This window comes from Carassius carassius, chromosome 48 (assembly GCF_963082965.1).
Source record: "Carassius carassius chromosome 48, fCarCar2.1, whole genome shotgun sequence".
In the NCBI taxonomy this organism is placed as follows: domain Eukaryota; kingdom Metazoa; phylum Chordata; class Actinopteri; order Cypriniformes; family Cyprinidae; genus Carassius; species Carassius carassius.
The window spans coordinates 10,387,605-10,415,579 of NC_081802.1; the positions used below are offsets into that span (position 1 = coordinate 10,387,605).

Genomic DNA, 27,975 nt, shown 5'->3' on the forward strand with positions numbered 1-27,975 from the left:
GCATTGTGAGAAAAGCGATAACATTTTTATAATTGATCCCATTTTGTATCTATATACATTGCATTCATTAATGATGCTCACATTTTAAACACTAAAAACTCCCTCCTTCTTACTCTACTACAGCTGAGTGCTTATTTGGAATTGGACATTAATTTATTGCTCATCTTATCACTCAGGTTGTTTCAGATTTCTTTTTCTGTGGTCCCTTGGTAAAAGAAATTGAATAAGCACTTTGTGTCTCCCCAACCCAAACTGCCTTTTTAAATAGATATTTCTTTATCTATATTGGATATTTTTAGTAAAGCTGTGCAAATGCATAAAAAAAGTGTTCACTCTTAATCTCTCCTTCTGTCGCTAAAAACAAACAAACAAATAAAAAATTCCCTGCTTAAGTTGCTCACCAGCCGTTTGTATAACAGCGGTGCCCTCACTCATCTGTTGCACACAGTTTCACTCTCCAAGAGAAAGACTCGAAATGAAGCACATTTATACCAATTCATACTTTGGGCTGAAACTTCTGGGTTCCATTAAATGCAGATTAGGAAAAAATGGGTTTCTCAATTATAATGCTCTTAAACATCAAACAGCGTATTTCCCCCTGCAAACTTAATGCAGTGAGATACCTGGAGTGAAGCTGAAGGAAGATGTTACCCTATCTATCCACAATATATGTCTAATAAAGGGTCTCATAAGATTACAACCTAATATACACACACGCATACAAATATAAAGTGTCAAGTACCCAAAATAGTCAACTCAAAGGACAAGAAAAAAAAATCTAATTACAAAATATTAAGACAATCCCAAAAATCAGAGAGAATATAATGAAAGACTGGTAATAAGGAAAAGCAGGCCTAGTTAGATTTAACATGATTGTGCCCAGTGGCGATCAGATGAAGGTAGTGCTTTAGAAACACAGGACCTCATACCTTGTCTTACCCTCTCTCTGCAAGAAACAAATTAACAAAATCTCCCCATGTAGATTTGACTCAAAGCGGTAACCTGTAATACCACGAAAAAGATAAACTCTCAAAAAACATTTTATAGAGAAAGTAACACTTTAAATCAAACCCCTGTCCAATTCTTTCTGGACCATTTAGAAAAAAGGTGCTGCATCAGAATATTGCATATATTGCAATCTGAGACAATAAAATCTTTTATAGTGTATGTACATGTTGCTCATTGCATTAGAAAAAGAGATCTATTGGTTGCGTTGATCACATCTTAGAGCATTCAAAGCTAACCTGTTGAAGCAGCAGTCAGCCTGGTGTTTGACACCTTACTTTTTAAGACAAGGCCTTGTAGATGCAACCCAGAGATGAGGAGCTTGTTTAATCTGCATAGTAGCTTTTTCTCGTACGCACATGGCTATGCCATTATGTTACAAAAACACAAACAAAAAGACCCAGAAAGACGGCGACAGCACGGGTGAGTGATTTTAAGTGCTCTTCGCTCTTCCAACCAACCAGTAACTTGGTGGTCTCTATGTGGAATGCAGAAGCTAAAAAAGGAGGAAAAAGAAACTAGAAGGTTAGATTTGCGTGCCACCCTGATTTGTTTTTTTTTAAAGAGGACCATGTAGTTTTAAGGGGTTTTTTGTTTTGTTTTTCTTTTTTTTTCTGTTTCATTCTTCCTCTTGGTTTTGAGTTAAGCCCTCTCTGATGAAGTTTGATTCATGATGTAACGGAGTTCCTTAGTCCCGAGGCCAAATCTTCACTACCTTCCCCATCAGCAACCGGACTGTGCGTGTGACTACCGTGATTTTCCTCCATGACTGATGTTCCAGTGCCCCTGTCCGGATGCCTCCGACCTCTCTCAATGTCTGCTTCTGGGCCATGAAGTTCCATAGGACCTTCCGGGAGCTCAGCATCTCGTATGCGTGGCTTGCGGCCTCGACGGGAAGGGATGCCGTTGCAGCCGTCTTTCTTGAGATGACGGTGGAGGTGGTCCGAGCGCACAAAGGTTTTAAAACAGCTGGAGCACTGGTAGGGGCGCAAGCCCGTGTGCACACGCATGTGATTCTTCAGGTCATAGTTGTGGGCAAAGGCGGCACCACACTGAGTACACAGGTAAGGCTTCTCTCCTGTATGCTTGCGCATGTGAACCTTTAGCTTGTCCTGCCTGAAAAAGAGCATACAAAATCTTATGATGAGCCGTTACCCATGGGTTTGTGTGAATTAAATAAACAGTAGCAATTTATTTTACATTCCTGTTCTGCACGTACTATGTGCTTGTTATAGTAATTACAATAACTGCGTATGAACCCTGAACCTACTCCTAAACCTACCCCAACCCATGTAATTACCTTATATCATCCAGTACTTTCTTAGGTAAGTACACTGAAATTTCAGGTAGGTACACATACTCTAAAATAAAGTGCAACTGAATTAACAAGACAGACTCAACAGGAATTCAAGGTTATAAAATTAACAAAATGATACCATGATACATAAATACATGCCTTATACACTTAGAATTCCTTAAAATGCCCACTCCCAAATAACTCGATGTGCCAAAAAAAAAAAACATTTATGGCAGTGGAGTGAGTCACTAACTACTGCCTTGTGTTAAAATTACAAGACACGCAGGTAAGGTTAGCCACACTAGCCTCATTAGCAAAGGCAAACATGTACACATATAACTACATATAAACACAAAAATATAAGGATGTTAATACATATATCTGTCTATTCTTGAACATCAAAGACAACATGTAATCACAAAAGGAGTCTGACCTCTGTATCTTTACTTTTAAGAGTGTATTTAAGTTAATTTATCATTCTTCTCTGCTGAAAGCACCCAAAGACATATGAGAAAAAGGGCCATAAAGTTCACACCTTTATCAACAATTTCTTTTTAAGCCATTGAGGCACTGAAGGGCTCAATGTTTAGTTCAGAGGCATAGTGGCCCCTAAGCTTCCCAAAATAGCCACTTTAAAATGGTGAGCCTTTTATAAGAGAATAATTGCTCTTGTTTTACAAGCAAAATTTTAAATCTTCAGTGGCAAGTTAGTTCAACTGAGGACAGATTTTAGTTTATGTGAAGAAACCTATGTAAGATCGAAAAATCAAAAGGTGTGCTTGGTTGAGGAACAGGTTTGGAAGAATGTGGTTTAACTTTTTAATGTCTTTCCTCAATTGTCCTCCAACCACTTCAAAGCACCATTAACAAAGTATAAAATACAATAATCATGTAACCTAATTTTGCACTTTATAGTTTATAAATGTTTATCTAACAAAACTAACTCTTGTGTTGGTCATCAGTATATATACACATTTCTGACGTCTGACACCCCACCTAAGGCAAACTGGTCTGTACGGCTAAAGTGTAGGCTTTCTTCAACAAGAGACAGCGTACTGTCAAAGTGTATTGTTTTGCACCAATAAAGGGAGCTATAATGTGGTATCAAATACAAGGCCTGTTCTTAAGACTCTGTTCTCAGCTTACCCTTCTCTGTCCCTCCCCCTAAGCTTGTGACCAGGGCAGAGTACAACTAAACAAACTAGGGTGGTTGACCCGTCCAGAATACTGGAGGCTTACCGAACACACATACACACTCACTCGCGTCCATGGACAGACACACACCCGAGAATGTAAACACAGACATGTGCACACGTTAATGCCTACTTGTGTATTTAAACATTTCTGAATATATCTGGACATTCTTTCACTCATAATTCCTCATCTTTCCTCCACTTTCACATACGGCCACCAAAATACGGATATATACAGTTGTGCACATAAGTTTACATACCCCTTTCAGAATATGCAAAATGTTCAGAATTTTCACAAAATAAGGAGGATCCAGAAAATCCCATGTTATGTTTTTATTTAGTACTGTATTAAATAAGCCATTTCACATAACAAATGTCCATCTTTTCAAACTGAGGACAATTGAGAGACTCATACATAACAATTACAAAAGGTGAAAACATTTACTGATGCTCAAGAAGGCAACATGATGCATGATTATTTTTTAGATGATCAGGGTAATTGTCCTTATTTTGTCTTCTGGGAAACATTTATGTAATTATGTAGCTTCTGAAATGCAGTACAAAATGAAAAAAATATATTATCTTTAATCAAAATAAGAAACATTTACACATCATCATCATGTAGTTTGCATCGTGTTTCCTTTCTTGAGCATCAGTAAATGTTTTCTCCTTTTTTAATAGTTGAGTTTGAGTCCCTCAATTGTTCTCAGTTTGAATAGATAGATCTCAAAATCATACAGTCACTGCTGTAAGGTGGTCAAAAATGCATAAGATGCTGGAAAACAATGGAATTTGCAGGAGCTGGAGGATTTTTCTGAAAAAAAAACAGGCAGTTGAACTGGTCAGGACAAACAAGGGACTCATGAACAACTATCACAAAACATAAAAACAGTTGTGGATTATATAGGAAATGACACACAGAATAAATGTAAACTTTTGAATGGGGTCATTTTTATAAATTCAGTTATTATTTTGTCTTTTGGACTATATATAAACATTTGTTATTTTAAATAGCCTATTCATGACAGTACTAAATAAAAAATAACATGCGATTTTCATGATCTCTCTTATTTTGTGAAAATGATTAACATTTTGAATATTCTTCAAGGGGTATGTAAACTTATGAGTACAATTATACATGCACGCCTGTGAGAAAATGTCTTTTCTCTCTCTCTCTCTCTCTCACACACACACACACAATGTAACAGAGTGGAGCACAGAGAGATGAATTATTTAGAAGATAGGATTGATTTATTTCAGTGTGAGTGAAGCGCACTCTTAACCCTGATCAAACAGGATTAAGATTACAGTACCCCTTCCCTAAAGGTGGCGTATTTAGGTGGCAAATTTACATTGATCGCTACGCAATTAATGTACTGGATATTTTTGACATAGCGGCTATTTCCAATGCATGTCTCTTGATTAATTCATTAAGGTGATGGTTTCATGGAATAGGTAAGCGCAGGGTAAGCCATGCTAGCAACTTGCCAACAGAGATTCAGTAAAGTATTTTTCATCAGCCAATAGTCTGAGAGAGGGGCTGTATGTGCCAGGGGCAATAATCAACGTAACACACAGGGTCACAAGTTCAGCTGACTAACTGACGTAGATAGGCCACCGTTCTGTAATCCCTTTCAATATCAGCATGGAGAGTTTTATAACGGCCTCATCCCTGATAACAGTAGACCAGGCTGTGCTACCACAACCCACTTTTATTGGACCCACCTTGTTAAAATTCCAGGACTTTGTCATGCAGCCTTTCTGTCAACATAAAACAACTTTATGGCTGACTCTGTTCTTGTTAGTGTACTGAGTACCTGACCATTTAAATTTGATAGCACACAAGATGCTGAAATGTATGTACAAAATACAAATTGAACTCAAAATCTTCCCGAAATGACAAAAAAAAAAAAAAGGCTTACCTGGTGAATCTCACTTTGCAGATGGCGCACTCATAGGGCTTTTCTCCTGTGTGTGTACGGATGTGGCGTGGAAGCTTGCCCGCACCTTGGATGACCTTGGAGCAGATAGGGCACTTCTGAAAGGCCTTAGACCGCATCTTCCTCTCACTGCTGTTTCCCCCTCCAGTCGCTTGATTTCCACCTCCGTTGCCCCTTACTGACCACAGTGGTAGCAAACTTGGAGACATGGGGGCACTGGTGGCTTCCTCCTGCTGCACACTATTAAAGTACTTCAAGTAAAACTCCACATCTGGCTCTTCACCCTCAGGTCCATCCTCCTCACCTCCACCACCTTTTGTGGCCTGTTCCCTTTTCCGCTCCAAGGAGTCCATCATCTGTTGTAGCAAAGCACTGGCTGGGCCTTGTTCAGGCTCACACTCATCTGTCCCCTCCACCTCTATCTCTGATTTGGGCTCTGTCTGATGGAGGTAGTAATGTCCATTCTGAGTTGGCGCATAAATGGACATCACAGCCTGTGCACCTTTCCCTCGAGCTAGAACTGAAGGTCCATCCTGGCACTCCTCATCCACAATCTCGTCTTCGGGTTCACGAGGTGGCTGTGATAGGGCTTGGGCCAGTGAGGAGTAGTAGTCAGCAGGGCCGATGGGTGTGCCATTGCTGTCAGCACCATTGCGTTGGCTAAAGTGCAGGTGTGCAGGCAGGTCCCTGAGCTCTGGAGTACTGCAGCTGCTACCCCAATGCGCCCCCCTCTGGAAGAACTCCAAGTACTCACGGGCACGCAGCCGGATGCCCTGCTCTTTTCCATTTTTTCCTAATTCCTCCTCTTCCTGGTCTTCTTCTTGCTCACTACCCGCCTGCAAAAAGAAATGCAACTACATCATCATATCGCTCCAAAACATTCATTGTTGTAAACAACACACGTTACCCACCGGCGGGGAGAGCACTTTGGTGTCCAGCAGGTGTGTGCAGACGTCTTGGACGGGTGAGATCTCCAGCACATGGGCGGCGCTTAAGATGTCAACCACACTGTTGCGGCTGACTGTGAGTGTGGCCGTGTAGGCAAAGTCCAAAAGGGCGGCCAGTGCCTCAGGCCGCACAAAGTCCAGCGCATAGACTTTCTGGCGGTCAGCAGCCATGCCCGAGGTGAAAAGCTTGTGGAAGTAGGTGCTGCAGGAAGCCAACACGGAGCGGTGGGCAGGGAATTCTCTCTCTTGAGCCACTAGTAGCACATCACACAGTAGCCCACTTAGCCGTTGGCGATTGAGACTGCCCAGCAGGTCAGCACTGTGCTCGGGGAAGGGGATGCCCACTGGTCCTTCCTCTACCTCGCCTGCACCCCTACAGGCCCTCCCCTCACGTCTTCCCCGCCCACCTGCTCCCGACGACATTTTCCACCAGCCTGCCGCCGAGCCGCCAATCGCAGCCGCCACCCGTTCGTCCGTCCTGCCGTCTGTCCGTCTGCCTGTCTAAGAATTTTGAGGTACAATAACAGTTACTAATCAAGAAGTGACAAAGTGGCTGGCAGATATTAAAAGAAATATAATTGATACAAAATTGAGGCAAAGTATTTTACATAAAAATACCTCAAAGTCCTACTACAAATGACCTGAAGAGCTCAATTCATGCTGCTGCTTAATACACTTTAGACACTTTATATTTGGACCATATTTATGTTGTCCCTTCTCTTTGCATTCTATTACCATCCAGGGTAGAATGACCAAGCCCTGTATGCAAATGAAGCAGAGAGGCTAATAGATAGTATCTACTATAAGACCACTGGTCAAGATTATGCAAACCACAGATGAAAGCATCAATTTATAAAAGGACATTATGACAACTAGCCATGACTGTAAATGCACAATGTACTGGTTGCAAGACTTATTTTAAAGTCCATAGTGAATTGGTGTAATTATTAAAATGAAGAAAAGGTATCAGTTATGCATATGATAATGAAATGTTTGTTTTAAGTACTATTACAGAAAACATATATAACTTTTAGTTCAGTTCACCTTCTCAGTTTCTTTTTTACTATTAAAAAAGTTTGCCTAACCTTATTTACTTGCTGTGCACTGATGGTGCAAAACAATTTTGCTTTAAAGTGGTCTTTATAACAATCAAACAATCTAGGTTATGTACATCTTCTGATGCTATCAAAAATATGCTGTTTGATTTCAACTTATGGGAATTGAGACTTTAGTCTGACTTGAAAAACAATCTAGACAACTTTCTTGTTTACAGCAATCAGTTTAGGGTGTTAACTGAATTAAAACATAGCAGCATGTCAGAGGGTAGCAAGCCTGCTGTCATGATGGCAGTGAAAGAGAAGAATATGTACTGTGGAGCTTTGCTGGGGTGGGGAGTGTATGGCACATACAGTAGGGCTGGGCACCATGTGCACTGAATTGCGTGTCAGTTGGCTTCTGGGGAAGGGGGGTTGCCGGCTAAAGGCTCGAGTGGAAAAAAAATCCACTAGAGGAGGAGGAGGAAGAGTAGTAGGACACACGCAGGGCTGCAAGGGAACAGTATTAAATAGGAGGTTGTCAATCCAGTCTGAGCCGGTTACCCCACCCAGCACTGTGTGCCAAGTTTCAGGAAAGGCCTGTCCCCTTGATCACGTGTGGGGGATTAAAATGATCAACCACAGTTCATTAGAGGGTGGGGGTGTGGGGATTTGATAGGCAACCTTCCTCGATTTGTCCATTGGCAAACATGCTCACACGTGAACACCAAACAGCCTAACTACCCAGAGTTACCCAGCAGGCAGGGGGTGAGGCCACAGGGGAACTATACTCAATAAGAACAATTCATTCAAATGACATTCCTTCAAATCAAGCCCCTTGGTATGTATGCAAGACCTGCTCAACCTGGCTGCTTGCTTGCTCTCTCTCATGCTTGAACAAAGCTGCCTTCCTCCACACCTTGAGAGCTGGCACCAAGTCAGGTCCCTATTGGTGTACCATTTGAGAGGTAGTGGGAAGGTAAAACACAGCAGCAAATCTGACCCCCACTACCCGTCTTGCATTAATTATGTGGATGACATTCAGGCTCACCTTTTGTATGCAGTTTTTTTCATGCTGTCTGACTTCAGCAAATATAGTTAAAAGAGTTTAGTGTCGGAACATGATGAAAATACAATAAAATAGGACACATATGCACTACACAATTCTATATAGCACACTTTAGTGAAGGTATTCCAATAATAGTGCCCCACTGGACCACATCTTGACTTGTTTAAGTTAGATGGTAATGCCCATAAGCCAATGGCTTAAGCCCTTCTCTCTGTCTCTCCCATCACCTGTGAGCTAAATGATGGGCACCTGTAGGGCAAGCTTTGACACCACACACTTTTCTCTGTGGTTTTCTGTTATCTCTCTGATAACATATATATCCCCCCCCCCCCCCCCCACACACACACACACCATCCATCTACTTGACTAACAGTAGCATTCTGACACATTGTTTTATTGCAGAGAATTTGAATAAGTTAAGGTCGAAGCCCGGCTAGAGGTTGGGTTAGACAATAATTTTTTCCAGTTATGGTTCCTAATAAATCAAGGACACTTGTCTGACTCATATTTATGTTTAAGGGATAGTTTGTCCATAAAAAACCATACAGGTTTGGAATTACTTGAAGGTCAGTAAATGAAATAATTTTTTTAATTTGGTATCATTGCACACTAAAATATACCCTTTTAGATCAGACAATTTACCTTGATACAACTAGAACCTGTGCTACAACTGGAAAGAAAACTATGAAATAATAATTTAAAAAAAACTTGAAGAGAAAGAGTGTAAGAGTAGTTTTGCTATCATAAGGGAGTTTCTTAGAAGGGACACAAAACCAAAAGTCATCTCTCTGCACTTCAGCTTGTGGGTGTTAGCAACGCACCAGTTAAGCAGCATCTCTGTCCCTGAATAAACCCAAGGCAAAGCTGAAAGAAAGCGGAAACCGTGCAAACAAACCTGATCCTGACACCTTCTCAGGGCTCCCAACATTCTTCATCACTTATTCATGGCTATGGGTGACAGGGACCATGAAACGGCCCCAACGTCTCATTTCAGACCTCTTCTGCTGGCCGCACGCACAGGCCTCAACTACTTTGCAAGTCAAACCACAAATTACTGCGAATGCTCATCCCTCCACAGCCCCCACCCTCCCCTAACAGCCCCTCCCAGCCAAAGTGAAGTGAGGCTATCGAAAATAGATTTCAGACAAACTGTCTTAACGAGTATTTGAATTTATAATTCAAGTAAGTTATAATTCATCTGGGCAAGTATAAAATAAACGAGTTTAGAAGTTTAACTAGCACATCAACTATTGGTATGAAAGGTGACAGTATAACTAGTTTAGAAATAGTTCAGAATTGTGTAATCAGTGGGAAATAACACCGCCAACACAGTAAATTCTTTTTTATAAGAATCATAAGGGTAACAACTGTCAATCAAATTGTATCATGGGTATTTAATGTGTTTGGTGATTAAGTTCTTAGAATGCAGCTGCTACTCTCCTCAACTAATTCTAAAACAATGCTAATCCAGCAAAGGACACCAAACATTAAATTTACTTGCTTATTATATGAACCGAAAACTGACACCTCAGAATGAAACATCTTAGGCAAGCCCACGCCACACATTTCAGGAACACAAACTGACTTAATCACATAAACCAAAACAAGCAGCAGTGTTTTACGGAACACTTCGATGTCTTTCTTCGCCAGTCACACCTGTGTATTTCACGAGAGCTTTGGAGTCCTTCTAAAGAATCTTTTGAGAGGATTAATGACAAACATGTGACTTAGGGCATCCCTCTGACATGCATGTCCACTCAGTATGTATGTACAATCTAGTGTGTGTGTTTGTGTGATTAGCTCCTCCTGCCTCATGAGGGAGGGAAGTGGAGTCACTACACTAGGTTGACAGGGTTCAAGGTCAAGGCAGAGAGGATATTACCGGATAATCGTAAACAGTATAGAGAGGGGCTGACTGGTTCCAAGAAGAACAGGATTTTGAGCAAGGCCCTGCAAATGAGTCACTCCTGCCAGCATTGGTTAGAAAAGCATGATTGGTCGCAAAGAGAACAAGCAGGAAGTGGGTGAACAACTGATAAAACTGGAGTTGTAGTGCTGGGCCGTTTCACTGAAGATATGTCAGTAGGCTGCCAAAAATCTAGACTTGTATTCACAATGCCCCCCAAAAGGTATTGGGTGAGGCTGCTTGAAACAAGTGCACACTAGCGCAATTTTATTTTATTTTTTTCACTTTAGTTGCTGAAACCTTTACCTTTCGTTGCTGGAAAATTACGTCCTCCTTTGAGGAAGAAAATAAATAAATAAATCGATCTAATGTCATGGGGTCAATAGTACAAGCAAACTGCCTTCTCTTTATGGTGAGATATTAAAGGTCTTAGTTACAGAAGTATATCAGATATACAGCAAAATGTAGAGCAGATAAGCCCAGCTTCAAAAGCAACAACATGCATACAAGCTTACTAGACCAGCAGTAGCTTTGTTAGAATTCCATGTAAGAATAAAGCTCAAGTGTGAAAATGCCACGACGCCCCCTCATAGTTTGACCAAACTTTTCCAGGCCTAACTCCCTGCATCGGTCTTTGAGCTGCCCATGACTTAAGAGTCTTTTGGACAAACTGTGGCTGGGTCAGGAAATAAGGAAAGAGCAAGAAACCCAACAAATGAAACAAACAAAATTGAGTAATGGCGGCAGCGCTACACCAGCCCTTCCAGTGCCCTTGCGCTCAGGCCACAGTGCATGTCTTGAGCTCTTCTGCTGCTGCAGCAACCTGGCCGGTTGAGCGGAAGAAGACTTCCTGCGTGACTCTGGTGATGGTGTAACAGAACCCGTTCTGTTATCAGATGACCAGCTCTCCCAGACACTTTACTGCACAATCCACCACCAGTCCACCACAGCTTCCACTTCCCTTTTCTGCCTCTGCTGAGGAGGCAAAAAGACATGACAACCCACCCAGGATTTTCTTTTTCAGCTCTATCTCCCAGCACATCTCTGAATGATCGCACTAAGGCAAGTATGTCAAGGACTCCTCCACCTGCTGGAGGTCGAGTTCCACAATAGCAAATGGGGGCGAGAGCATAAAGCAATTGGATTCCACATTACTGTCAAGGAAACCAAGAAGCCGGCCTCACTCATCATGTCGACAGACTCTCAGCAGATAAGAACAAGTGGAAGGCGGCCTTTTAAAGAGTGCAATGAGAGAATAATGAGATAAGCTCTCTGATTACAGATAGTGACGCTAGCTTGCAGCAGCCCATCTCCCAACATCAGTCTTTAATTTGATCACCTCAAAAATGTTTCACAAATGTCCACTGTCCCCCAGAAGTAATAAAACTAAACCTTGTTCAGAGAGCCAATTCAAAGTGTTTTGTAAGAGCTCAAAGATTACTTTAGCATTAGAATTATACTTTTTGGTCGAGCAGTAGCTAGTAACTTCTACTGCCTTCAGCCCTAACTGATTCACACTGGATGTCTAGCAAATGAAACTTTAAATAAACACGAAGGCAAACAAAACTAATATTTAGTTTCTAAAAAGCTAAAAAAATCTAAAATTTCATAGATGTAAACAAACGACAAAAGAAATCAGAAATAAACTAAACACATTGATCAAAAGAAAAAACATAGGATGATGTGTATCAGCACGAAGTTACACACATACATTTCCTGCTATAAATACTTACCTGAAACGACCCTGTCAGGTAATTTAACTATACACAGGGTTAACTGGTTTATGGTGGGTAAGAATCTCTTTACCACTTTAACAAGCAAAAGACAATAAAGATCGACCTCACCCCAGTGAGACAAGGAGCCTTGTCTGTGCATTATTCAGACAGTGGGCGTCATCTGTGAATAAAAATACCCCTTGCGTCCTCCCTATACCCGCACTAGTGAAAACGAGTTGAACAAGTATGGGTTGGAAATGATCTGCATACATCTTTGAATAAAAAATAAAAAAGGGAGAGAGAGCGAAAGAGACTGCAGCTTCCTTTGAGTCCAGGACAAACATGTAGTCTACTAATTTGACAAGTCATGATACCCTGTTAAAGACCCTTACTAAGGGAGATGATGTTGATGTGCCTTATGGCACAACTATTAAAAGAATGAGGGGGCAGAGAAGCCTACAAGGGATCTGCCAAGAGAAGAGGAAAAAAACTTTCCAAGGTTCTTAGAGATCTCAGTGAGCAGGATGTCTTTGATGTGAATTTTTACTTTATCTGAAACAATTTCACCAGAGTCCACCGGAGATGTCAAAGTGTTAAACCCACAGTCAACAACCTTTTGTGACCAAAACGTAAATGAATCTGCTTGAAAATATATTCTTAATTAAATTACAATGTTGAACAGTCAGATCAAACAAAATTAAGAATCACAACAAAGACATTCATTCAGTTAAGAAAGTACTTGGAAAGTGAAACTCGCTGCACAGAAGCTCACCAAGTCATACCTTAATACAGCAGGCCTCCGTTTTCCATCTCTGTGCCATCTGCAAGTGGGTCAAGCGCTCTGAACTTAATCAAGCCAAGTCCCTCTCTTTCCCCTTTAAATATTCCATTATTTCTCTTCTAGCTTGCCTTTCCCATCTCAGACACCAAAGAGAGTGAGAGTGCATTTGGAGCTCTTACCGGCCGGCCAGAATTTTGTTTCCCTGTGGGTCAGCTCAGTCTCCCTCTGCCTGCCTGCCTGCCTGCGTGCCTGGGCAGGGCTCCGGTCTGGAGCAACTGCAGACAGGAAACTTCCGAGTAGCCCTAGTTACACAGGCAAGCCCTTGCCTGATCCCACTCAGGCAGACACCTACCAACTCCCCCACTCTATTTTCAGCCCACTGCTCTGGCTTCACTTCCCCCTCTGCGATAGGCTTGCCGGCTACTCAATCACCACACCTCCCCACTAGGATAGGCTACCGGCTGTTCCCTTTCCTGTTTGGCCAAGGGCAAGGCACTCTGGGAAGCGCAGTCCTTAAGTATGACTTCACCTGCTTCTAGGCCACTGCTAAGGACTACAAGTCCCAAACTGTTAGCTCTTGCCACCCCCACATCTGAGAGCTTGCTTCAACGTAAGCATTCAGAGCTGAATTATACACTACAGTGTGCTGCTAGCAGGATGCCAGGTATTAAAAGTAAAGACCAGCCAACGAGCAGTGCCAAGCTTTGTACATATAAAAACAAAGTGATCCAAACACAACTCTGTAGAACTTCGATACAATACATTTATATTATCACACTACATTTTCTGACATATTCAGCATTCTTGACCCAAATTAGACTTTTTTTTAACCTAAAATATTCCATCATAACAGTAACCAGTGTAAACACAATTTGAGACAGAAGAAAAAAAGCCAAAAGGTATGTGCCCAGGTTATCAGAGTTTGTTTCTTCATGAATGACAACAAAGGTATAAAAAAGGACCCCAGTGCTTAGCACTGTACCTTGTCCTATGGAATTATTTTTGGTTCCTTCCTTTTACGTTGTCCACTTGTCTAACCGCTGACAAACACAGCCCTTGAGATCTGCCTCCAAAATAACAACAAAAAAGTTAACTGTAACTACAGAATTTTTTTTTATCAAAGCAATGCCAGTGAACCGAAGGTGTACCAAAGCAGTTATTTAGAATACCAAAGAAAAATAGGAATAGTTCCTCACTGGCACAGGAGCCCCCTCCTACCCCCTACACACATAGTCTCTCTTTCTCGCCTCTCTGTCCCCCTCCCTCATTCCTTCCTCCTCAGCCTTGCTCCCTTCAGTCGATAGGCCCTGGGCAGACGACACAGGGGACAAGCAGGGGGAAATGAGCTCACCTGCGATGGCCGTGGCGGTGCTTGTTATGGGTTAGCTCTTTACTCGTCTTCTCTCCTCCTCTGTGGAGCTCTCTCTCTCTTAGCTATCCCTGCTGTTCAAAGCTCTGTATGCGCTAACCAAAGCACTAGCAGATCAACTCAATTCCCTTCCTGGTTTCTGGAGGGCAAAAAGGTCCCTCCCTTTATCTCTCTCTCTCTTGCTCTCCCTCTCTCTTAAAGAAACACCATTCCCCCATGCTGCTCTCATCTGTTTCTCTCTGGGGAATACAATAAAAGGCTGTTATCATGTCACAGTGGCCATCATCACTCATGACATTACCACAACAGTGGAGTTCACAAGGATATTGCTGGTATAATTGGCCTGTATTTGTTTGCAGGGGTAGTGCACGTATACTTTGGGTGAGCGTGTGTGCCAAAATAATGAGAGTTAACCATCCTTCTTTCTCCCCTGTGTGCGAATGCAGTCGCACCCACCCATCCCATTGCCTGAGGTCATGGAGTCCCACCCCAGAACAAGCCATGGCACATTCCAGTACACTCAGGCTATGCCAGCAGTGCCAATGTCCCCCTCCTCACAACACTATTCACTTCACCTTTTTGACAGGTATACAGGTATCCCTTATATGTAGCAACCAAACCTTCCAAAACACTATGAACGGTGAAAAAAAAGTAACCAACTAAATGCGTACTGTGATTCTCCATACTCACCAAAATCATGCTGAGAGAAGCAATGAATGCAGTTGACCAGCGGGACAGACATGGATTATCCTCCACCGCTCAAGATACCAGTTCACCTGCTAACCTGCTGCTGGACTGAAAACTGGACAAAAACAGCAGGAGCCATATATGACCTCTCTAAGAGTGATTGTACAATTGAGTACTCTCCTGTAAAACAGGGAGTGGACGCATAGGAGCGTAATTATGTATGACGAGTTGTGCTTTAATGCTGAAGTATTAAGTAGGAGACGAGCATGATGAACTAACACACACCAGACGTGGAGGGTGGTATCATTGGGACACTTAAAATTTATTAAAAATTTTAAAAAGCTGTAAAGGTGCACAAATGCATTTCAAGTTAATAAATGCATATTCCTTGAAGCATTGGACTAAATGATAATCAATTTTTTTTAAACATGCCATAATTTTACATGTACAAAGTATGCTGTATTACCATTGGCTTAATTTAGGCAATGATAATAATAATAATACATTATATAGCATTAATAAAACATAATATATATCTCCCAGTACTGTATGTTATTACAGTGTGCTAAAATATACCAAAAATGAGCAGCTATAATGCAAATTATTTTATCTAGATGTCTATGTCTTATGTTTTCAATTATGTAAAGAAATGTTCACTTATTATTTAACAATATACATTAAATATAGTGCAATGCAATAAAATATTTAAACATTATCTAAACTTAAGACTGACAACAACTACAGCCAAATAATCATTCACAAATAAGTTTTATTTTCATATTAGAACTGTATTCAAAACATTCCACTTGGTAATAAAATGACTTATATACTCTTCTCTAAACTAGTCCAAATCAAACAAACAAAAAAAAAAAAAAATAATAAAATAAAATGCTATTTTAAGACCATTTGGACTGTACATATATTTTTGTACACATAAGAGTGGCGACGCATTCACTTCGGAGCTGAATGCCAGTGTGTAATAGTTTCAATGTTACTGAGAAGTACTAGAGAAAGAGAGAGAAACACAAAGCTATTTAGAGCAAGTGGGCTTTAGCCACACTTCACAATGCCCATCTGTAACACCCGTGTATTCATAAGACCTACTAATACAGCAATATCTGCTGAGGTTCATTTGATCTGCATAGCACTGTACATGGTGGCCTGAGATGTTACTTTGCATTTTATATGCCACTAAAGACCAGACTAATAGTGTGCCTGTTGTGGTCTTGGTTGAAACAGCTTTGATGTGTTTAAATTCATTGGGCTTATTGTAAAAGCACTGCACTAGGTGCAACCCTGGTTGCATTCAAACTTGATGTCTAAAGCAAAAAATTGTAGGTTTCATAAAAATAAAAAAAGGAACATTGGATCATAATTTATAAACAATAATTCTTCCCAAGTATACTCGTCTAAAGATGATTTTAATTTGAAAAATGAAGATTTGTCAAAAAAAATATATATAATAATAATAATAATACTATTAATATTAATGAATAGTAAATGTCCAATCTTTTCCACAGGCACAGCAAGTAGGACAAAGGGCATCTAATACAGGAACTTATTTTTCTTTCTGCTAATGTGTGCAAACTTACAGTATGTCCACTGGTTGGCGTGATGGATTACTTGACCATGCACTAGTAGTACGTACGTACACCTGTACGTATGCACTTGAGCGTTGCTGATTTGGCCATCTTGCATTTTAATCACCTTTGTAATAAACCAACCTCTATGATCCACAGTAGCTCTCTTTGGCTTTCTTTCTTTTCTTTTTCTGAGGCAAATGGCAGTTGATTCTCAATTAAACGCTTGCCATTGAACCAAGCTATCCATATAAAGGCCAAAGAATAGCGCTTTAACAAAAAAGAAACAAAGAAAGAAAACATAATATAATGAATTAATAAACCAACCTTGAAAAGAAAACGGACACATCATAAAACTAGTGAAATACCTGTTACACAGACAAAACCTTGCTGATCTTTACCAATTTAGACATTCCTGAATAATGTTGTCATTAAAAATACAGCCACTCCACTTAAGTGACTCTACTCTCCATATTCATTCAAATCAATGTGTTCCAAAACCAGGGGCTCTCATAAAACAATGCCCCAGAATGCACCGCAGTGGAAGGGAAGTGCAGGCAGCGAAAGAGTGCACAACGGTGTCTCAGAGGCTTACAAGCATACAGGCCTGTGAGGGCAGGAAGGAGAGAAGTAAAGCAGAGGATAAGGATGGCATGGGTGACTATGCTGGGATCCAGCGTTCATTCAGCACTATGAGTGGGTGTGCTGGGCTGGTGGAGGCCCATGGTTTTACACAACCATCCAGCAAAATCCACCTCCTCAACCTCGGCCCGCTTGATGAACGTGTGGCTCTGTAAATGAACATCACATGATCAATTACACCATGAGCAGGTTTTGGTGCCAAGCAGCAGATTTTAATTTTATTTGCAGTACATCGTGCCTTGATTCTCACTATTTATATATCAATTTACCCCTACAACTATTGTTTTTTGCAATGCATGATATTCTACAATGCATCATGATATTACTGATATGAGTATCTACTGTCAAAACTATAAATTCAAGTTGTAACTACAGCTAATTGCTGTCCTAACATGGCTTAAACCCCGACACACAGGATATGTTGGTAAAACTTTACAATAATGTATTAACTAACATGAATAAACAATGAACAACAATTTTATTACAGTATTTATTCATCTTAAGTAGTTAACTAATGAACCTTATTGCAAAGTGTTACCGATATGTTGTCACTCCAAACAGCTCTCACTCTAAGTTCTATCATGTTATTCCACTTTCTAGATGTTGTGATAAAAACTACAATTTTAATATATCTGATAACTTACAGGGAAATGTACGTACCGTTAGCATCTTAAGGTCAGCTCTGTCAGCAGGGTTCTTAATGAGGCTGTGAAAACACAAAAAATCATCAGTAAGACAAAATTAAATTCTGAAATCAATAAAACACAAGGCCAGAAATCTAGAGGGAGGTATTGAGGGTTTTGTATTATAGCCTTTATTTGACAGCACAGTAAGTAATTTTACATTCACGGTTTTAATCAAGTTTTTATGCATAGTCAAGCTACCTTGCGTAGTCTTAGGGTGCTTTCACACCGGTAGATCGAATGCTTTGTTCTTAAACAGGGATTACAATTATTTCAGTGTTGCTTTTTATTCTTGGTGCGATTCGCTTGCACACGGCAAATTTTCTAAATGGACCAAAATTGTTAAAACAAGTCACGTGTTAGGTAACTGTCCCCTCATAGCTGTCATCTGTCAAGATAGAATGACAACAGTATCAAGGGCTTACTGTTGTTGTTTTTAGATGCCATTATATTAATTTATCATTTTGAACAGGAGTCCAGGATTCGTCGTGAAAACATTTTTAAAATGCACCTAACAGTTACTAAGAAGAAGAGCAATAAGTCTGCATTATAAAATTAAAAGGCATGCTTTGATTTTGAATAGCGAAGAAGAACACCCACAGACATTGCCTGCATCCCAATGTGCAAACGATCCATCATGAATTCTATGTAATATTAGTAATTTTCAATACTATTTAGGGCAGATAGAGTGGATAGTATGCACATTGGGACACCGGGACAATCTACTGCTTTTCACCAAATTTACGTAACTTCCCATTATACATTAGATACAGCCTGGTTTGTTGGATCGGATTGCTTTCTTACTACAACCGAACGGTGCCAGAGTTTGTTTTCAATTGAGCCGAGACCACCTCGCTCAGGTGATCTTGGGTTGATTGTTTTGGCACAGATCCAAGTGCGATTGCCGTGTTCACATATGCCCAATTGAACCGAGATAAGGGGGGAAATGCGCCAGGTTCGGAAACAATGGGCCAGGTGTGAAAGCACCCTTAAACTGCCAGCCCCACTAAACAAATTATTTAAGGACTAAACAGATGTTGCATGTCATACCTCTTTCTTTCGGAGCAACACCGGGGCCATAGCGGCACATAGCAGGCAAATCTTTGCTATAATTACGTTATCTAGATCAGTAGATTTCAGTCAGAACTAAACCGACATTTTAAAAGGACAAGTTATCGCTTTAGTATGATTAAACAATTTAAAGTACATTTAAATGCAATCAGCGAAGATTTAAAAGAAAAATGAATCTGGGAACAATGCAGTCCAGATTCAAACCTGCATTCCCCAAACTGTACTAGACGAGAGGTCTGAGGCAGGAGAGGAATCCTGTTCCTGGAGGTCCACTATGTTGGTTTAGCACCAATCCTAATTAAACACACCTGAACCAGCTAATCAATGTCTTCAGAATTAACAGAAACATCCAGGCAGATGTGTTGGGGCAGGTTAGCCCTCCGGGAGCTGGAATGAACACCCCTGTACTATGGCCCTTTTATCATGGTCCAACTTTGCCATAGCTCAGATGCCGTTTTGTTCAACACTGAAGATTTTGTAGATTTGTACAATAAAAACACCAGTGATAACAAGCAGGAGCTCACCAGTTCATCACAAACTCCTCAAAATCTGTGGTGAAGACGCCATGAGGCAGCTTCGGAGGTGGCTGCAGATGTAGAGACAGATGGGGAGCAGAAAAAGGGTTGAAATTGAAGTGAAACTGCTACAGAAAAATACTATAAAAGGCAAAAAGAAGCAAAAAAGAACCAATTTAGATCCTAAGCAAATTCTCTGACCTCATTGACAATGTAGTCCAGTAGCTCAAATATAGCCATGGCTGGCCTGCTGTCCATCCCGTGTCCTGGGGGAAAACAATTCGCAAGACTCAACTAAAACACTCATATTATGCAGAATATAGAGAAGATCGAATGTGCATAAAAACAATGCTAATGTTTGGGGGAATTAAACAAGGTCTTACCGCTAACCGGTCGTACTGGAGGCCTGGATCTTGGAGACATGCTGTGGCCTTCTGCCCCACCTTTGTCCAGCACTGGCCGGCCAAATATGGCCTCGAGTTCCTTGGCATCGGGAGGGGGGATGGGGTAGCGCCCAATAGCCAGCTCAACCAGTGATAGGCCCATGCTCCACACATCTGACTGAACTGAATAGTGTGTGCCCTGGAGTCTTTCCGGCTGTCAAGGCAGAGCATAGAGCAAGTCAAAGCTGTACTAGGGTGGGGGCGACACACCCTGCAGGTGGCCAGGAGGAGTGGGCTAAAACATGGCAGCGACTTCCTCCTCTCCACATGGAAGAATCCTGGGCACCGGCACAGGGCTTGGAACGAGAAGGACTGGGGGTTGGGGAGGGAAGTGGGAGGGTGACTCACCGACATGTACGACCGTGTTCCAACGAAGGAGTTGGCCATAGAGTCGATGAGTTGGCCACTCACGCCAAAGTCGCACAGTTTGATCTCGCCGCGCGAGTTCACCAGGATGTTAGAGGGCTTAACGTCTGTAGGAACCAGAGAGAAAGACCATGTAAGATGGATGGCCAGGGTCCAAATCCCAGCGGCACCACCTGGCTTTTCATCCCTGTTCAAATGCCTTTTTTTCCAGCATGCCCATCAAAAACATTTTGCAAGATGCTCTACTGCAAAGCTATCTCCGACAACACCGTCGCAGCATAAAGGACAGACATGCAATCCACTTTCCACTTCCCTCCTCTTAAACACAGGGCAAGAGGAGTAAATAACAGTGCAGACATGCAACGATTCCACACATGATGGGCCCTCCTTCAGCCCTAACACCCACTGGGAGTGGACAGAGGGGGGAGAGTGGGAAAGGAAAAAGAAGGGAGGGGGTTGCAGGGTGTGGCTGCCATGTAATCACATCCGAGAGGCTGTAATTACCAGCTGGGCTCCTCGACAGCTCCTCACAAGCAGGCGAGCGCTCCCTACCACAACAGCACAACTACAGGCCTGACCCTCCCTGTCTAACCATTTAAACCCAGTGTGGCTCCTTCAGACCCTCATACAACTCAACAGAGAATCTGATACTTTGCATCTTCAGACATTGTATTACTGCTCAACTGTTGGTTATGCCACACTGAAGCTTTTTTCTATGGTAGCTTGTGATGTACTTGCAAAAAATGCAAGTGCATTTAACATTTCATCTTAGAAGCTTGACATTTGGGATTTATATTATTTTATTAATAATAATAATTTTTGCAATATCTTTCCAGTGTTTCCCATACATTGATTTTTTTTTGTGGTGGCTCACCACAATATTAACACTGACCACCACAAACAGATTTTCCAAAATGCTTTGACTTCGTTGTATAAACATGAGCTCTGTACGTTTCAAAGTCAAAACGCAGCACAGTGTTTTATATTAATGTATCTTTGAAGTGCCCCGACTGTGTTTAGAAAAGTTTGTCATTTTCATTTAATCTTTCCTACCATGCCTGATAAACTAGTGTTCATGAGCAGAGTGTTGCTTTGATTACAGCCGTTACCGGGGAAACCGCTATTTTTGCCGCTCCTAAAGTGCCTCCTGCTGGCAGAGAATGAGTGTGTATTTTCAATAATCCTGTTTGCTTTTCTTTATATATCCTACATTTTCCCCAGGTGAAGTGCTGCCACACACTGAGTGCAGTCTGTGGGAAACTGCTTTGCTTCATTTAATCTCGGGTTTGCAGTTGTATGAAGGTCTCTGGTTAGAGTTTCAGTAAAAACCTTTGAAAAATGATCTCTATAGTAATCATTTTTAAGCTTCTTATGTAATTTCAATAGCTGCATTATAGGGGTACTTCCTGCTGCCATCCAGCACGCGTATGCACACATACATTAAGGACATAATAAGGAATGATGCTCTGTGTGTACCTCTGTGCATTATTTGGTGTTTCTCCCGAAGATATGCCAGACCTCTGAGTACCTGTGGAAAGAGAGTTAGATAGATATCATCATTAGGGTTTATCTCTATGTGGTATCTAGCTTCCTGAATTTATAGAACGTTACATAGTGTAGTCTTTACAAAATAACTTCTGCTTTGTGATTACTGAAAGCCGAGATACATTCGCTCACACGTGCAATAAACAGTATGGACACACATAAACAGATCTCTGCACCTTTGTTTGGACTTTGTGCTAAAATGTTTGCGTTTTGTCATGAATAAATGTGAAACAGAAGTTCAACCCTATTCATTTGGAAGACTAAGGTTAAATCCGTGTTGACAAATGTGCATGTTTTGGTGACTCTGACTTGAAAGGGTGTTTGCACATCTGTGGGTGTGGTCACAGCTTTATTATTTTGCGGTCTGTGCATAACAGTGCCATACATGTTTAAAAGGAGGTTGTGTACTATTTTTTGGATTCTGCATTTAGACAAGAAGAATAGCAGTTTGTCCTCTGTAATTTTCATTTAATTAATTCCTATAGACGTTTCACGTACTTTTCATTTAATGGATTCCTATAGTTGTTTTTTTTCCTATCAAAAAGAAACTTAATTCTTCTAATTAAAGTCAACCTAGCTGGATAATGTTATTAGAAATAGCTTCAAATTGACAAGTCTGAACGACCAGTTGGTCTTATGAAATCACTTTATAGTCAAATTGGTGAAGGATCATACAGGGTAACTAACATAAGCTCATAACTATAACGGTCATCTGCACAAAACAAATGTAGCTTAAAAAATACTTGTGAATCATGCATAATAACAAGAATATTGTTCACAGCAGATTTGTTTTGATCAGCAATTGCACCCGTATTTAGTTAAAAGCAGTGAATTAGGAGAACATATCTAATGATAATATGCATACCTCACATACACTTTGAACAAAAGTCCCAGCCAAAAACAGAGTTTGAGCGTCAACACATTCCAAACCTCAACTAGAAGTAGCACCCTAGCATGTATTACACTTAAAGAAGAGTGCCTAATATCAGCAGTGTCAGTACAGTTGATTTTTCATCAATCTTTAAACTTTTTTAAAATAAATTTGAGAAGGATGATAATACTTACAGCTATGCTAACTTTGCCCAAAATTTCTTCCGGGATTCTTCTGGCTTCCTTCAGCACTTGATCCAAAGAACCTCCATCCTGCAGATAAATACATGTCAGGTGTGCTGTAACACTTTTGCTATAAACCTTAAACAACAACATTGCCCCCACCATGTGCTCCATACAGATGCTGATTTCTCCATCGCTGTAAAAGGCGCCGTAAAACCCTACAATGTATGGCGAGTTGCACTCATGTAGGACCTGCAGCTCTCGTATAATCTGGTTCCTGATGGCTGGTTTGATTTCCAAATGAATAAGCTGTGGAAAACACAGAAAGTTCAGCCTTTGAACAGAATGCATTACCTGCCATGAGCAAACTAGCAGCAGGAGCACGAGTTCATTGAACGCTTACCTTCATGGCCATGACCAGTCTTGAAGGTTTGTGACGGACTTTATGAACCACCCCGCCGTTACCTGCACCGAGTTCACATATGGGGCTAAAATCTTCATCTTTGAGCTCGCCCACTTGGGCTTTCTGGGTGAGGAAAGCCTCAAGACGCTTCCTCTGCTGTTCGTCTAAGTCTAACTCCCCTAACTTCCTCTGCAAGGCCTCCAGGTTGGCCCTAAACACAGGAAAAACAGGACCAGGTATGACATAATGTTACTTATGCATGAAAGACATTTGACACAGTATGCAGGAAGGTAAGCCAAACAAGGGTCAGATGTAGCAAACTAACGTTATATACGTACTCTGCTGCTGCATCTATGTTGGTTGACTGTCCTTCTCCTGTGGGGGTTATAATCAAGGGGACCGGTCTTCTTTTTGGTGCCATACCTGTCAGTTATCTATTTCAATGAGACCAGGTTGTCTCTGCTGACATCCAATCCTTCAACTTGCTACACAAACCCTTTCTAAAGTTTTTGAGATTCGTAAGCACTTAATTTCAACACCCTGACATGCTTCCAGAAGCTATACCACATAATATTTCGATGTCAAGTAAAAAGAGCGAGTGTCACAGGCGCAAAAGTGCACAAAATGCAATTTATTTCATCGCTGGAATGTCTCTTCGACTCGGCCTCCGGCTCGCGAGCGCTCCCATAGACAAAAGGCGGCAAAAGACAAGTCAGGCCTTGTCGTTCGCGAAACAGCAGAGCGACCGCGAAACGCTGTCCGAGATTTTTTTGGCCTGGAAGACCCGCGAAAACAGAAGTTGAAATTTCCCCCAAGAATAAAAAAGGAGGGGGAAAAAAAGTCCGGCCAGGAAGCCACTATCCAACCAAGAGGAAGCGTTCACAAGCTCTCGCGAGATCTGTCGTCAGAGCGCTCCAGTTCTCGCGAGCTTTGACAAAAATATGAGCGCTTATTTGAGTAAGAACGACATCTAGAGGTGAACCGAAGAACCGTCACATTCACGAGGAAAGTTACCGCCACATTTCTGCAATATTTTAGCATCTCGTGTCACATTTGTTGTAATGTAAAACTTTACTTTCTGCAGTATGAGCTTCTTCAGTAAACCCTGGTAAGATGTGATGTTGACAAATAACACAATAGCTTGACAACAAAGCTGGGTAGATTTCTGACAAATTGTAGTCCGTTAATTTACCGATTTTAAATTATGTGACAAAAATTGTAGTTAGTAACGTATTCCTTTACACTTTTCAGGTAATACTTTTAGATTACTTTTGACCAAACTCGTTTATCACATTGATTTAAATAGGATCATATTGTACCATATTGATAAAAAATACAAAGAAAAAATAAATATATTACATTTATTATTAACAACATGAAGTAGTCTACATTAAACATTAAGTTACGTCAATGTTTTTTCCAAACTGGGGTTCATGAAAGGTTTGTAAGTTTAATTTAAAAAAAAAAAAACCGAATAATTAATTAAATCACAATAATTTAAATTTTAAATAAATAATTTTAAAATAACAAGTTAAAATAATACACTTATTAAAAAGGGAAATGTATTTGTTTACCTGCATGTCATTTGACCATTAACCAACCACGAACATTCAAATGTGATACTTAAATATGAACTTATCTTAAAATCTGTAGGGTAGACTACATAAAGACACGTAAACATATTTAGTGAAAGAGGTTAAGATGACAAATAAGTTTGGGAATCCGTGCATTACATGTAAATAAGAAATAAGATTAATTTGTGCAGTTTAATATGTTTGAAAGCAAAAAACGTCTAAAGACACAGTAATAAATAACCTATTCAATGACAATTCAAATAAAAAATGAATGTGTTCATCAGTAGTTGATACAATGTTGAAACACTTCTCAAACCTGAAATTATTTTGATTACAGGTATTTTAAAATGTAATTTAATCTAATTACAAGTACTTAATTTTGTAATCAGTACCCAGCTATGCCTAATTTTATACCATACAGTAAAATATATTCATATCTGAAAAGGTAGTGATCATTTAACTAAAAGTAGCAAAATCTTTTTTTTTTTAAAGCCAATGCAAATACCTTGGTATACTAATATGGTATCAAGTTACCAAATAACAAGTACTTATAACCGATTTTATTGTATTAAAATTAACTATAGTTATGGTAATCTGGGGGGGAAAACTTTTTATTGTACATTTCTAAGGTGTACTTGTGAAATATGTTCTTTAAGTAATCAATGGTGTTAAATCCAAGATTTAAAAATCACTGGAAAGACATTTATTTTAAATCCGTTTAATTAATTGCACACATAATTGACAGGGGTTAGAGCTTTTACAGTTCGAATTCAGTTCAGACAGGGACAACTGATTCGCTCCTATTGTCAAATCCCACGTTGAGTACTTCGTAGAAGGTCACTGATGTGCATTTTAAATTCTCAGGAAGGGTTGAGAGTAGCCGATAACAAATGTGTTTTTGCCTGCTCACTGGAGGAAATTCAAAACTTGATAAAATATTTTTTATTGGCTTTTAATATGAACATATAAAAGACACAAACAAAACATTTACATCAAGAACTGCAAGCCACTGCCCATGCTGTCTTAAGCACTGTAGTAAGACGGGATGCCTCCATTCCCCCCAAAAAACCACTTCAACCTCACCTGGCTACACAGAGGCCATCTACACCTCTGAGCTGGAAATATACTGTGATCAATCACCATTCATTTATCTTTTCATTATAAGCAAATGTGCATTTTATCCACATCTAATACCTCGTTCTAGGAATCTAAAGATAGAAGTCTAAGAAGTTCCTTACCGTAATTAAATGGGAAGAATCACAAAAATGTGGTCAAATTTAAGGGAACATACTACATTAAGGGCTTATTATGTGAAACCGTCAACTGCAGCACTGATTACTCTTAAAAAAATATATATAAAGGGGGAATTAAATTGGACTGTCATGTAGAGAAGATGGAAGACCATGCTGATGAATCTAAATTTACAAGTAATTTAACCCTTCATGGCGATATTATGTTGAGAAATTTCCAAACACAGATAGGATACAGTACTGAGTATTCAAGTCAGAATTCAGGATTAGTTGGGAAAAAAATTAATTAAAATAAACTTTAAAATTACCACTAGTGAGTACAGTGATTTTCTCTGAAGCCTTAGAGGACAACCAAACATGCTATACACAGCGATATTTGTATGCCTTGAAAATAGATCTTAATTTCCAGATCAGAAACCTAGACTGCCTTATGTGACCTGATGATGAGGGTAATATTGTACACGATGCTGGAACCTGGTTCGAGTGTCAAGTTTAACTAAGAAGAAAATGTAAAGACAAGAAGAACACGTTCATCCCTGAGTCCTCCTCAACAGATCAGCCATCTGGAGGTGCCATTTGTTTTTGGTCATTTAGCGGGAGTCTAATTCTGCCGAGGTTTAGGTCAAGTCTGCATAGTCCTGACTAAGCCCCTTATGTTCGGACTGTTGCAAATGGCTGAATGTGCGCGTTCAACAGCAGGCCATGAGAGGACACAGTGCTATCTACCACCACAAAGCAACATGCTGGAAATTCATGAAATTGCTGCGAAATGCGTCAAAATAAAAAACTTAATTCAAATAAAAGAAGCAAAAACTGTTAAATCAATAAATACTCATTTCTGACAAGAAATAAAGGAAAAATTTTAAGATTCACTCCTGTCACCAAAACATTACACAAATGTCAACACCTCCTCAACCTGCTGAAATGAACACAAACAACCTCCAAACAATGGGCTCAAACCAATCAGCCATTCGTCCAAAATGAAAAAAAAAAATTCAATTGTAAAGTGAAGTCAACTGAAAAAAGTTTCAGGTTGTCAGTTCAGGTAACTTTTAATTTAGCCAATAACGTCCCCTCCCCTGCTAAATAAACAATTTACTACAGACACGTCTATAAGAAAACTAAAACAACTCTTGTCCTCTCCTCAACCTGATTTAATATTCTGCCTTTGTGTAGTTATGACTTCAAGCAGCCGTGTACAGACAAAAACGACTGAAAGCAGTAAATGACATTGAGACCTGCAATTTTCTATTAAATGATCAGACATAATACATTATCATTATTGCATTAGCTATCATACAATATTTACTCGCTTACAAGCATCTCAAAATGACCGTTGGTGTCAAATTTCTTTCTGAACTGAGTGTCGATTTGCGCACTACATCCAGTCAGTAGTACACACTAGTTGAGTAACAGATTTGACCGGAAAACTCGTTGCTCGAGTCAGAATCGTTTTTAATATGATGTCTAAATGGGCAAGCACAAAATAAAGAGCAATGCATGATGCTTCTCCAGTGTTGTTGCACATGAAAAACAAAAGGGATTGAAAACAAAACTACACCAAAAAAAAATTATAATAATAATTCAAATAAGGGATTTAACACCCTTTCAATAACCCTCTGGTCTAGTCAAGTTCGCTGTTAGACTGAGGTAGCTTGTCAACTTCTGTGGACAAATAAAAAAAAAAAAAAAAAAAATATATATATATATATATATATATATATATATATATATATATATATATATATATATATAGAGAGAGAGAGAGAGAGAGAGAGAGAGAGAGAGAGAGAGAGAGAGAGAGAGAGAGAGAGAGAGAGAGAGAGAGAGAGAGAGAGAGAGAGAGAGAGAGAGAGAGAGAGAGAGAGAGAGAGAGAGAGAGAGAGAGAGAGAGAGAGAGGGAGAGG

At 40.2% G+C, this 27,975-nt stretch overlaps 2 protein-coding genes and 1 long non-coding RNA gene across 6 annotated transcripts; 1 reads left to right on the top strand and 2 right to left on the bottom strand.

Moving 5' to 3' along the window:
- Positions 1-1,022: 1,022 nt before the first annotated feature.
- LOC132131933 (zinc finger and BTB domain-containing protein 7A-like) lies at positions 1,023-14,396 on the bottom strand. Of its 4 annotated transcripts, none has more exons than XM_059544116.1 (4): positions 14,239-14,396; positions 6,347-6,883; positions 5,418-6,271; positions 1,023-2,121 (listed from the first exon to the last, which is right to left on the bottom strand). In XM_059544116.1, the coding sequence occupies exons 2-4, from the start codon at positions 6,803-6,805 to the stop codon at positions 1,674-1,676; spliced, it is 1,761 nt and encodes a 586-aa protein (XP_059400099.1). In that variant the 5' UTR covers positions 6,806-6,883; positions 14,239-14,396; the 3' UTR covers positions 1,023-1,673. The 4 variants fall into 4 exon arrangements, with proteins under 4 accessions (XP_059400099.1, XP_059400098.1, XP_059400096.1 ...); XM_059544115.1 differs by lacking the exon at positions 14,239-14,396 and adding an exon at positions 13,067-13,208; XM_059544113.1 differs by lacking the exon at positions 14,239-14,396 and adding an exon at positions 12,889-13,054.
- LOC132131934 (uncharacterized) lies at positions 13,227-15,320 on the top strand. The gene is made up of 3 exons (XR_009428974.1): positions 13,227-14,268; positions 14,703-14,842; positions 14,967-15,320. It is a non-coding gene; the product is annotated as an uncharacterized LOC132131934 (long non-coding RNA).
- A 1,628-nt stretch (positions 15,321-16,948) lies between these two features.
- LOC132131093 (dual specificity mitogen-activated protein kinase kinase 2-like) lies at positions 16,949-24,145 on the bottom strand. Its single transcript, XM_059543028.1, has 11 exons — positions 23,583-24,145; positions 23,245-23,455; positions 23,004-23,150; positions 22,854-22,931; positions 21,720-21,771; positions 20,226-20,350; positions 19,818-20,031; positions 19,636-19,700; positions 19,444-19,505; positions 17,826-17,871; positions 16,949-17,314 (listed from the first exon to the last, which is right to left on the bottom strand). Exons 1-11 carry the CDS (start codon positions 23,663-23,665, stop codon positions 17,204-17,206), a joined length of 1,194 nt encoding a protein of 397 aa, XP_059399011.1. The 5' UTR covers positions 23,666-24,145; the 3' UTR covers positions 16,949-17,203.
- Positions 24,146-27,975: the final 3,830 nt, after the last annotated feature.

Excerpts from the sequence above, each read along its gene's own strand:
- LOC132131933 (XM_059544113.1), bottom strand. The coding sequence starts at position 12,927 with ATGGCACAGAGATGGAAAACGGAGGCCTGCTGTATTAAG. Across the intron at positions 6,884-12,888 it reads CGGAGGCCTGCTGTATTAAG|ACAGGCAGACGGACAGACGG; the intron begins GTATGACTTGGT and ends CAAAATTCTTAG. Across the intron at positions 2,122-5,417 it reads TGCAAAGTGAGATTCACCAG|GCAGGACAAGCTAAAGGTTC; the intron begins GTAAGCCTTTTT and ends GCTCTTTTTCAG.
- LOC132131093 (XM_059543028.1), bottom strand. The coding sequence starts at position 23,665 with ATGGCACCAAAAAGAAGACCGGTCCCCTTGATTATAACCCCCACAGGA. Across the intron at positions 22,932-23,003 it reads GCATCTGTATGGAGCACATG|GATGGAGGTTCTTTGGATCA; the intron begins GTGGGGGCAATG and ends ATTTATCTGCAG. Across the intron at positions 17,315-17,825 it reads CTGACCTTAAGATGCTAACG|AGCCACACGTTCATCAAGCG; the intron begins GTACGTACATTT and ends GTTCATTTACAG.